The sequence below is a fragment of the Podarcis tiliguerta genome, assembly GCF_965153285.1.
Source record: "Podarcis tiliguerta genome assembly, chromosome: 14".
NCBI classification, from domain to species: domain Eukaryota; kingdom Metazoa; phylum Chordata; class Lepidosauria; order Squamata; family Lacertidae; genus Podarcis; species Podarcis tiliguerta.
The window spans coordinates 48,112,174-48,124,583 of record NC_139547.1 but is presented as its reverse complement, the minus strand read 5'-3'; the positions used below and the strand labels follow the sequence as shown (position 1 = coordinate 48,124,583).

General features: G+C 47.4%; 1 protein-coding gene and 1 long non-coding RNA gene across 6 annotated transcripts in view; one reads left to right on the top strand and one right to left on the bottom strand.

Annotated features, from left to right (window-relative positions):
• PEMT (phosphatidylethanolamine N-methyltransferase) overlaps window positions 1-12,410 on the bottom strand; it is a 94,855-nt gene that overhangs the window by 6,300 nt on the left and 76,145 nt on the right. For 2 of the 5 annotated variants that reach the window (XM_083413725.1, XM_083413722.1), the window contains one exon: window positions 11,036-11,147. In XM_083413725.1, the coding sequence (XP_083269851.1) occupies window positions 11,036-11,147 (112 nt within the window). Of the gene's footprint in view, window positions 1-8,553; window positions 8,970-11,035; window positions 11,148-12,410 lie in introns of those variants that run through there. The other 3 variants (XM_083413724.1, XM_083413723.1, XM_083413721.1) reach the window with 3 other exon arrangements.
• The window catches only part of LOC310664586, a 56,799-nt gene that overhangs the window by 21,492 nt on the left and 22,897 nt on the right, over window positions 1-12,410 (top strand). The gene's annotated exons all lie outside the window — the stretch shown is intronic.

Genomic DNA, 12,410 nt, shown 5'->3' with positions numbered 1-12,410 from the left:
CCCTCCTCTCCTGCTTCAGCTTCTTCCTCTGATTCTGGACTTCTCTCTGCCACAGACTCTCCCCGCTCACTAAGCCCCGTGACCTCTTCAGCTTCTGACACCTCCCTCTCACCTGACCACTCATCATTCTCCCACCACCACTTCCTGGCCCCTGAGCCTTCTAACCTTCTGCGTCCCACACCTTTTACCTTTCTTAACTAGTTTAAAGTGGTACCACAGTAATCAGAGAGGAATTGAAAGTCAGGTTGTTGGAATACGCCAGGCGTAGGCAAACTCGGCCCTCTAGATGTTTTTGGTACTACAACTCCCATCATCCCTAGCTAACAGGACCAGTGGCCAGGGGTGATGGGAGTTGTAGTCCCAAAACATCTGGAGGGCAGAGTTTGCCTATGCCTGGAATACGCCAAAATGGGAAAAAAAATGACCGGAAAGCTCAGGAACCAAGAAGACAAAAACTTTAATAAAGAAGGGGTGGGGCGGATTTATTTAGGAGACCACTGTAAGCAGATGAAAACATTAGCAGAATTTTTTTAATAACACTTGTAATGTAGCAAATAACATGGATGAGATGGGGAGATTTATAATATGGATTATGAAATACTATGCAGTTGAAAAGGTGGACAATAGGGATGGGGGAAATCTTGAGATTCAGAGAAATCTCTAAATAGGGATAATCTATTTTGTATTACTTTGCACTTGTAAAATCAAATAAAAATTATTTCGAAGAAGAAGAAGAAGAGGGATTGCAGAGCTTTAAATGTACAGTGTGAATCTGACCTTTTCCTGTCTCTTTGTGGACAGTGTGCCTGATGCTGGGGGGCAGGGGGGGTGGAGAAGTGACTAGGGGAGGTGTCGCCCACAGCACTAACTCCCGAAATCCAGTTCCAAAAAGAGCTAGCAACCCCTGGCTCAACGGGCACGTAGCCTGACTTGATGTTAAGTTAGCATCATAGGAAAGCTGGTCACTTCCCTGCCAGGGTTTTGGAGAAAGCAGTTCCTCATTAGCCAGCGACGGATTCGTCTCGACGTGACGTGTGTCATCCTTTGATCAATCCGGGGCCTGTAGAGCTTGTGTCTAAGCCCACTTAGAGGATTGTTTTGTTCTGATGAAAGCCCCGATCAAGTTCTTCTCCTCAGATCGAGCTGAGTTAGCCACTTCAGAAATGGGTCACAGCGGAGAGGACAAATGAATGAGAATGACCAAAAAACAGTATCTAGGTAGCGCTTGGTGATTGGCAATTTTGCTGCTGAGAGGAGGATGGCAGGCGAGCGAGACACACTAACAATGTGGGAAAAGGAAGGACATTTAGACGCTGGAGTCTGATGATAAGGTTAAGTGACAGATGTAGAAACTGCCAGGTAAACAATTGGCCCACATGAGTTTTGATTTGATATACCGAAGAGCAGAAATGCGTATCATACAGACCACGACGCAAGGCAGCTGCATCCCAGAAGTAGGTTAAATGTAAGGGAAACATTTTTTTTAAAATAGGTGGTGCGTGTATCTGTGACGGCAAGCACCATCGTAGAAGGAAGGGCACAGCAAACCATTCCCCTAACTAGAATAAAGAACTATTTGATCATGTTTCGACAGCAACTATACTTGGGTAACTCAAGTAATGCAAACTGAGCTGTGCACTGAACAACTGGGATTAAAATCTGGTGGATCGTGGATATTTATTTGAACTTCCATTTGCCGCTTTAAAAACAACAACAAAGTCAACATAAAAAGAGTTGCGGAAGTGCTCCAGGGGTTAGTGTCACAACAGGCAGCTGCCAATCAACCCCATACAATATCTGGTTTCTGCTGGTCTGTTAAACCAGGCCAGGTGGACCCCAACGTTTGGAGCTTTCTGGGAGCAGCTGCCATCTGACAACTGCAAGGGCTGTAGCTCAATGGCAGAACAACTGCTTTGCAAGCAGAAGGTCCCAGGTTCATTCCCTGGCACCTCCAAGGAGGTCTGGGAGAGAAACCCCCCTAGAGTGCTGCTGGTGTAGACCATTCTCAGCTAGGTGAGTCAATGGTCTGGTTGCTACCTATGTTCTATGTGGACCAAGAAGAAAAGCACTGCTAGTGTTGGACCAAATCTTTGGGCTGAGGACATAGTTTGACCCAAATTTGGGGACAGGTAAAGGTAAAGGGGCCCCTGACCATTAGGTCCAGTCGTGACCGACTCTGGGGTTGCGGCGCTCATCTTGTTTTATTGGCCGAGGGAGCAGGCGTTCAGCTTCCGGGTCATGTGGCCAGCATGACTGAGCCGCTTCTAGCGAACCAGAGCAGCACACAGAAACGCCGTTTACCTTCCCGCCGGAGCGGTACCTATTGATCTACTTGCACTGGTGTGCTTTTGAACTGCTAGGTGGGTAGGAGCAGGGACCAAGCAACGGGAGCTCACCCTGTCATTGCGGGGATTCGAACCGCCGACCTTCTGATCAGCAAGTCCTAGGCTCTGTGGTTTAACCCACAGTGCCACCCGCGTTGGGGACAGGCTCATATGCCAAAAAAGGGGGTAAAAATACATCCAGATTTTTTTGGGGGGGGGGGGTCAAGAAATGAATATTGAGGGCAGAGTAAGTTAAACTCATCTACATCTCCCCTGACTCTAGTCTGAGAATGCCCCAGCAGGATTTTGGTATGACATTGTTCCGGAACAGCAGTCTGATGGCAGCAAAACAGCGACTAGCAACTCCAAGGAGCCACAAAGATTCCCAGTGAGCTTTGAACCCCCCACCCTCTAAATTCCACCCCTCCCTCTGAAATAAACCAAAATGCCGCCACCTGCTTTCTTGGGGCTGCAAAGGGGACCTCGAGAAAAGGAGGTGGCATTTTGCGGACACTCAGACTCAAGTTTCTGGCTTCCTTGCAGCAGTCAACAACTGACATGACCAGTCAGTAATCAACCTGACCTGCCCCTTGCATTGAGCAGAAGTCATTACATCCCATCTCTGAGCCACTGAGTGATGCTCTGGGCAGGCAGTGAGATGAGAGCAATGAGAGCCTGTTGGGTTCTTACTTCAAAACATTTATTTGCTTCAGGGTCCCAAACCAGCGGCTGACCTTGTTTTGCTGGCGCACAAGAAGAAAACGATCAATAAGGGGCTGAGTGGAAGAATAGCTGGATTGACTTCTTCGGCTATTCTAGAAGCAACTATTTTCAGAGAGAACCATCATAAATACGAGTGATTAGTCCTTGATCACGTTTCTCTCCCCTTTTTTGCAATCTCATTTCCAGGCCTCCTCAGTAAACACAGTTTCTTTTTCTTCAAGGGAAAATATTCGCTGCAAACAGGGAAAAGAGCACAAATAGACTCACTCTCCTCCCCCTGGGAGGACTAAGATGGGCCAGTGGGAAGGGGTTGAAGACTCCAACAGGTCCCCCTTTCTGCTTTAAAGGTAAAGGGACCCCTGACCATTAGGTCCAGTCGTGGCCGACTCTGGGGTTGTGCCGCTCATCTCGCTTTATTGGCTGAGGGAGCTGGCGTACAGCTTCCAGGTCATGTGGCCAGCATGACTAAGCCGCTTCTGGCGAACCAGAGCAGCGCACGGAAACGCCGTTTACCTTCCCGCTGGAGCGGTACCTATTTATCTCCTTGCACTTTGACGTGCTCTTGAACTGCTAAGTTGGCAGGAGCAGGGAACGAGCAACGGGAGCTCACCCCGTCGCGGGGATTCGAACCGCTGACCTTCTGATCGGTTTAACCCACAGCGCCACCCGCGTCCCTCCCTTCTGCTTTAATGCTGCCCTATTTCAGCCAGGCTGGGCGACACAGGAAACAAGAGGCGGCTGGATGCTTCAGGAGGTTGGAATAGGCCTTACAGGACTTTGGACAGCTCCTGTTGAAGACAGGCGTTGTTCTGGTAACAGCCCAAAGCTCAACGTGGCTTTAACAGCAAGCAGGGACTTCATGACCACCAGAGTCTCACTTCTGAAGTGGAGTTTCAGGAAATGGAAAGGGGGGGGTCACCCTGGCTTGGGGTCATTAGGGTCAGTGTTGGTACTGAAAGGCCTCAGACTGTTCCTTTCGCCTTAGGGGAGGTTGAGCTGCGCTGGGTGGGAGGCAGCCTGATTCAGACCTCTTCTTGAAAACTATTCCTCATCCTCCTTCAGCTTCCAGATCCAGTGGACGCAGGGATAAGGGGGTCTAAACATTCTTCCTGAACATTAGGAAGAACTTCCTGACAGTAAGAGCTGTTCAACAGTGGAATTTGCTGCCAAGGAGTGTGGTGGAGTCTCCTTCTTTGGAGGTCTTTAAGCAGAGGCTTGACAACCATATGTCAGGAATGCTCTGATGGTGTTTCCTGCTTGGCAGGGGGTTGGACTTGATGGCCCTTGTGGTCTCTTCCAACTCTATGATTCTATGATTCCCAGTCCATTGATCATAGGAAGTTGCCTTTCACAAGGTCCAGTTATTTTCGCACAGAGGCCACCTTGCACAGTTAAGGTAACTGGCAGACCAAGATCTTTCTGGAGCTCCACATTTCCTGTTCCCTCAGGTTGGGGACTGGGCCTTCCTTCGCTAAAGTTACATCCGTGAGCACACGAAGCAGAGCCTTCATAGTTGTGGCACCTGTACTGTGGAACTTCCTCCCTCTAGGAAATAAGAGGCATTATCAGACTGTAAGGGCACATTCCATTGTGCAAAAACAATCACAGCGTGTCCCGAGGGCCAGAGAGCTGCACTTGGCCCATCCCTGGTTGAAAACATGTTTTATTCAGGAAGGCTTTTGAAATCAAGCGTGGAAAAAACATAGCAGGTAGCACAAGCAGGATTTAATTTTAAATGAGTATTCTACTGCATTGGATTTCTGGCTCTTTCAAAATGTTGCTTATCCTGTTTTCCTCAGAGATGCCTTTTCTTTGCAAAGGGTGAATTATTGACATAACAGGCTTAAGGCAGCTCAGTACTATATATAGTGATAATTTTAATACTTTCTCTCTCCTTTGTATTTTCTTTATGGGGTTTTATTTATAAAATTCTTCCCTACAGGGCTTCAAGATAAAAAGAGAAGTCGAAAGGTAATTTAGTCTAGATTATATCAAGGGCAGGAAGCAGACATTATCCTTTTACAATTGTATAATCAATTAAGGCTTTCCATATTTTCTCAAATGGGTCCTTTATCTTTTATCTCCTGGTTGCTCTTAGTTCTTTCTCTTCACTTGCCTCAGTTGGTTTGTGGAGAAGCAACTTATAAGATCACAGAAATTGGAGAGTTGGAAGGTACCCGAAGGATCATCTAGTCGAACCCTCTGCAATGCAGGAATCTCTACACGCGGTTCCCCATCCAATTTGAAACCATACCGGACCCTGCTTAGCTTTGCAAATGTGCCAATACTGTAGAGTAGAATACTGGCTGGGGTTCCATTTAGATCTCATATAACCCATTTTAAAACAACTGCACTGATTGCTGGTTCATTTCCAGGCTCACATCAGTGTTTAAAGCCATAAATGACTCATGCCCCAAATATCCGAAAGACCGCGGGCTGAGATTGACAGGGGCACTCTTGGTAGTTACTCCACCCAGAGACTTGGGGACAGGGCCTTCTCTATGGTGGCCCCTAAACTGTGAAACTCCCTCCCTACAGAGGTGTGCCTGGCACTTTCACTGCACAGCTTCTGGCGAAAGCTTTACCCTGGCTTTTGGTACTTGGGGTGTGTATTGTTTTGCACCCACCTTCTTTATATTTTTGTGATTGGAAGTTGTTTCAAACGGCTTCACCTTAGGGTGAAGGGGTGGGTAATAAACAAACAAACAAACAAGTAAATAAATAATACAACAGCAAACAACCTGTGGCTGTTTTAAAAAGTGCCACCCCTATTACATGCTGCGACTGTTTACTTGCAAAAGCAGGTAATAGCGGGAGGAATAAAACAGCCAAATGAGTTCTGTTTGCAACATCCTGCAGAGAGAAGGATTACACCTCTTGAGTGTTTGAAACATTGTTCTGAGGATGCTGAGCTAAAGCCTGGGAAACTGGATCCATCCCTCTATTGAAGTCATACAGAAGATGTTCTCACAGAGTGGAAGGAAACAGCCTTGGTGTTCGGGCGTCATGGCGACGGCGATGAGACAAGCAGCGGCCAAGATGGGGCACGGCAGTTGCCTGTCCTGATTCCTAACAGAATCACAGCATTCCCACTTGCGTTGAAAAGCAGAGGGCAAGTCACCCGTGATCGTTACAGCTCTGGGCCTGATGCCACAGCTGTAAGTTGCTTGTGGGACTTCTGTGAAAACAGGGGGCTGTGCCTGCCAACCCACCCAGAAATGTCTCCGCTGCAGGATGCAGGTTGAAGAGACACTGGGCAGAGTCACAACTCCCAGAGTGGCTTAATATGTACCCTCCAACATTTCTCTGATGAAAATAGGGATTTCCTATTCCATTGTTGTTGTTGTTGTCATTACTGTTATTTTATTATTTATACTGTACACCACACATCTGACTGGGCTGCCCCAGCCACTCTGGGCGGCTTCCTACATTAATTAATAAATAATGATGATGATGATAATAATAATAATAATAATATATTACTTATACCCCACCCACTCTGGACGGCTTCCAACAGAATATTAAAATACAATAGTCTATTAAACATTAAAAGCTTCCCTAAACAGGGCTGCCTTCAGATGTCTTCTAAAAGTCAGATAGTTGTTTTTCTCTTTGACATCTGGTGGGAGGGTGTTTCACAGGACAGGTGCCACTAGCAAGAAGGCCCTCTGCCTGGTTCCCTGTACCTTGGCTTCTCACAGCGAGAAAAACACAATAAAAATAAAAACACAATAAAACATGAAGCATTAAAAAAAACAAACACTTCCTTATCCAGGGCTCTGTTCAGATGTCTTCTAAAGGTTGCATAGATACCTTTCTCCTTGGCTCGGGGGTGGTGATAACTCCATGCCCTCCAACATTTCTCTGATGAAAATAGGGGCAGAGGGACATTCTGGGATCAAATCAGAGACTGGGATGGCTTCTGTAAATCCAGGACTGTCCCTGGAAAATAGGGGCACTTGGGAGGGTCTGTACTTCACAGCTCACTCTCAAAAATTTTAGCTCTGTGAGCACCTAACAACTATCAGCACCCCTAACAAATTACAGAATTCTTTGTGGGAAACTTAAAAGTGGCGCCATAATGCTTTAAATGTACGTTGTGAATGTGGCCATGGTGCCAGTCATATGGATGCCCACACAGGGCCTTCGGAGCAAAGGGGAGCAGCATTTGGAGCCTCCTGAGGAGAATTTAGGCCAATCACAGAATTTTGGGTTTCCTTGTTGCCAATTTCTTCTGAGAGGGATTTGCACTTGTCCAGCTTTTCTGCAGCGTCTTAAGTCAGCATCTTAAAAAGCAGAGACATCACCTTGCCGACAAAGGTCCGTGTTGTTAAAGCTATGGTTTTCCCAGTAGTGATGTATGGAAGTGAGAGCTGGACCATAAAGAAGGCTGGTCGCCGAAGAATGGATGCTTTTGAATGATGGTGCTGGAGGAGACTCTTGAGAGTCCCATGGACTGCAAGAATATCAAACCTATCAATTCTGAAGGAAATCAGCCCTGAGTGCTCACTGGAAGGACAGATCCTGAAGCTGAGGCTCCAATACTTTGGCAACCTCATGAGAAGAGAAGACTCCCTGAAAAAGACCCTGATGTTGGGAAAGATGGAGGTCCCAAGGAGAAGGGGATGACAGAGGACGAGATGGTTGGACAGTGTTCTCGAAGCTACCAACATGAGTTTGACCAAACTGCGGGAGGCAGTGGAAGACAGGAGTGCCTGGCGTGCTCTGGTCCAGGGGGTCACGAAGAGTCGGACACGACTAAATGACTAAACAACAACAAGCTTTCAAGGTGGTTTCAGGAACCGGTCCTCTTGGATCTGTCTTCTTCCACTACTCCAGCCCTCTCTGACTTCATCATCTCCATCCCCATGAGCTTTGCTTTCATTTCACGGAGGGTCATTTACTAGCATTGCCAGCTCGTCGCAGGGCTCATTTAGCAGCCAATTAAAACGCCAGAGATGTGTGCGAGAGAGTCAGTGCGTCACACGAGCCGGATCTGCCGCCAACACCACCTCGTCGACTTACGGTCTCAGTGGCACCCGCAGATGTGCATGCAATCATTCATCGCTGGGCCTCTCTGTGGACACTCCCTGATTTAAACATGTAGAAAGGGATGCTTCAAAACCAGAGAAAGAGGCTTGTTAAAAACAGACACAGAGAAGAGGCAGAGTAAGCGACTGGGTTGAAGGAGTTATGAAATATATGAAGCAGGGCTGCTGAATCCAGGGCCCTCCGAATGTTGCTAGACTACAGCTCCTGTTATCCTTGACTGTTGGCCACGGCGGCTGAGGATGATGGGACTTGTAGTCCATCCAAAGGCAACAAGTTCACCACTCCTGCATTTTATATAATAATAATATAATAATATTTTATTATTTATACCCCACCCATCTGGCTGGGTTTCCCCAGGCACTCTGGGTGGCTTCCAACTGAATATTAAAAACAATACAGCGTCAGACATTAAAAACCTCCCTAAACAGTTGTCTTTTAAGAGTAAAATAGTTGTTTATTGCCTTGACATCTGCTGGGAGGGCGTTCCATAGGGCGGGTGCCACCACCGAGAAGGCCCTGTGCCTGGTTCCCTGTAACCTCACTTCTCACAGTGAGGGTACTGCCAGAAGGCCCTCGGCGCTGGACCTCAGTGTCCGGGCTGAATGATGGGGGTGGAGATGCTCCTTCAGGTATACAGGTATACATTTTGCTCTCTTGGCTCCGTTGCTCAGGTGCAAACCATCCCTCGTGGTCCAAGAGCTGCAATTCCCAGGTAGAGCACCTGGGTAATGTTGGGAATTGAAATGTAGGAGAGTAGATTCCAGTTCAGTGTGCAGACAATACCACGATAGATGGACACATGGTTCATATGTTCTGTTCACCAATTCATAAACAGCAAGGTCATCCCAGCTCTTAAAGCACCCTAGGATTCTGGGTTGAAAGGTGGGGGGAAATAAAGGCTTGATGAATACACAAAACTATTTTGTGCTTGTTTGGGGCTCAAAAATGAACACATCAAAATGGAGTGGGTACTTTTGCCCTAGAGAGAATGAAAGCAAGTACTGTCTGTTCTGTTCCCTGTGGTTACTACCGACTGACCACGGATGATGCATTCTACCACCATGAAAACGGGGACATCCATTTGACACCCTGTGTGTAGCAGTCAGAGAACAACGAACAAAAGACTCTCGTAGTTAATATTATCCGCGGGGAACACATTAACGCAGGACACAAATCGGTAGAGAACATTCATGTAATGGGGAAAGTGCTCTTTGCTTTAATAGGTATGCTCAAGTAGTGGTAGTAATACTAATAACAACAGATAATCCTAAAATAGGGACAGGCCAAACACCAGAACAGAGACCCAGCAGCTAAAAGCCTTTTGCTTCAGGATTCAAAAATGGGAAAACATCCAAACTCTTGGCACCTGCAAGCAAAAATACTCACCGCAGCCAACTTGCACAGTTAAAAGGTAAAGGTACCCCTGCCCGTACGGGCCAGTCTTGACAGACTCTAGGGTTGTGCGCCCATCTCACTCAAAGAGGCCAAGGGCCAGCGCTGTCCGCAGACACTTCCGGGTCACGTGGCCAGCGTGACATCGTTGCTCTGGCGAGCCAGAGCCGCACACGGAAACGCCGTTTACCTTCCCGCTAGTAAGCGGTCCCTATTTATCTGCTTGCACCCAGGGGTGCTTTCGAACTGCTAGGTTGGCAGGCGCTGTGACCGAACAGCGGGAGCGCACCCCGCTGCGGGGATTCAAACTGCCGACCTTTTGATCGGCAAGCCCTAGGCACTGAGGCTTTAACCCACAGCGCCACCCGCGTCCCTTACAACTTGCACAGTTAATGTACTTTATATATTTCATTTTGTTCATTTTTACATTTCTAACCCACCTTTCCTTTGTGGCGGGGACGGGATTAGAACCCTGACCTCCCAGGTCCTAGCCTGATGCTCTAACCACTACGCCACACCAGCTTGATAGAGAGCAGTCCTTCATTTCAAGGAAACCAACTCAGGGCATGCAATGAACCCCCTCAAACTTCGGAGAATGGGGTGCATGCTGGCCATGCGCTGCTGAGGAACGTGTTTTGCATTTTCCTCAGAATCGGCCGGTTTAAAAGCTTTTTTGTTATTCTGAGCAGCCTGTCTCTACACTGTACCGACAGTTCCCCAAGCCCCTTCAGTCGACCTTCCTATTTAGTGAAATTGCTGATCTATTTACCGCAGTCTCCTCTGGCGTCATCCGAGTGACTTGGAGGATACACTGGGCCTGCGCTGTCGATTCCACCCCCCCATCCCCTGCTGCATCCTTCCTGCTAAGGACACGGTTCTAGAGGAGACCAGGAAGTGGACATTTCACCTTTCCAGCTCTGGAGATCACATGCACTGTGATCATTTGGCTCTAGGTGCATTCTACGAAGTTGGTCAACATTTGCGTGGTGAGTTCCCGTCCCCACCTCAGTGGAAATAAAGACACATGACACAATTATTAAGGTTAATGGGCTAAATAAGGCCACAACTTTATTGGTTACAGGTGATGAGCGGTATTGGCTTAGGCATTGGTCCTAACTGACTATATCCGCCTTCAGCCCATCCGCTTGAAATCCGGGAAGGGTTAACCACCAGTAGGGGGAGTCCTGCTGATGCACATCAACTAGGAACTCCCTAGGGAGTTCTTCCAATAGGGGGTGTGCCTTAGGCCCTCACCTCCCCAGGCTTCAGACAGGGCCACACCCCCTGGAATCCTTTAGAGCAGTGTTCCCCAACCTTGGGCCTCGACCTGTTTTTGGACTACAATTCCCATCATCCTTGACCACTGGTCTTGCTAGCGAGGGATGATGGGAGTTGTAGTCCAAAAACAGCTGGAGGCCCAAGGTTGGGGGACACTGCTTTAGAGGTGTTTACCCTTGGTTTACCCTTCAATATGTAAACCAAGGTACCACTGCAAATGTAATAAATAAATAAGTTTGAAAAGAGTAGAAACATGATGGACTCACATGACAGACCAGCCCAGGTAGATCATGGTGCTGCCCCAATACATGGGATTGTCCAACACGCTGAAGGGAAAAGACGTCACCTTTGCCTCCATGAGGATGCCGAAGTAATCCCCTGGAAAAGAAACAGACACGAGGATTAAGGCGGGGCTTGCCAACATGGTACCCATGTCTCCTTTAGGTGCCGGACAAAGGATTCAGTAGACGCTCCCTTCAAGATCCATAATGCACAAGGAGACAGCCTGCTACTTCTGATTTAATTCCACACGGCTCAACCGTCCCAATTTCATAGAATCATAGAGTTGGAAGAGGCCACAAGGGCCATCGAGTCCAACCCCCTGCCAAGCAGGAAACACCATCAGAGCACTCCTGACATATGGTTGTCAAGCCTCTGCTTAAAGACCTCCAAAGAAGGAGACTCCACCACACTCCTTGGCAGCAAATTCCACTGTCGAACAGCTCTTACTGTCAGGAAGTTCTTCCTAATGTTTAGGTGGAATCTTCTTTCTTGTAGTTTGGATCCATTGCTCCGTGTCCGCTTCTCTGGAGCAGCAGAAAACAACCTTTCTCCCTCCTCCCTCCTTTCTCCCTCCTTTTCAGAGGGACACCATGGAATTACAGTAGCCGTCCCAGTTTCCGATTTGATCCCGGAAGGTCCCGGTTTCCTTTTTCCCTCCCCTCCATGTCCCAGAGAACAATTAAAAGTGATGGTAGGGCAGATTCGAGGGTAAACCATACGGGGGAACGAGTCTGCCCCTGCGACTTGATGGAGGTAGAAACTGTTTCTCATGTCTTGTTACACTGCCGTTTCTATGGGGATATACGCTCATTATTTATCACTCCTGTTATAAAAAAATCTCCAAATGGGTTCGAACTTCAATGTCTAAAACTCCTGGTAGAGGACAAGGATCTAGAGATCATGCTAAGGGTGGCCAAATTCTGTGTGACTGCCATGAAACTTAGGGAACAAGCTGTACTACCAAAATGACAATTTTAGGTTATATTTTAGTGATAAAGATTTAATATATATTTTTTACTGCCGCTATATCTGAATTGTTTCTGTTACACCCAATTGCAATTCAATGTATTCCTGTTGTGTTTTATGATTTTCCTGATACTGTAAGTGAGCCGGAACTGGTCTGTGACCGTAATAATAAAATTCATTCAATTAAAAGTGATGTGCGTGTGTTTGCAGGTGCAAAACCAGAGTCCTGTTTATCCTGAGTCCTGTTTATTCCTGCACCGAGTGAAGAAAATGGTGAAGCTGGCATATGAAGCCACTTCCTATAATTTTGAAGGAAAATGTCACCAGTCCACTTTATTTAATTGCAACGCTTCAGCAGCCAGTCATTTTTAAAGGAATGCGGGGAGCGTTTAT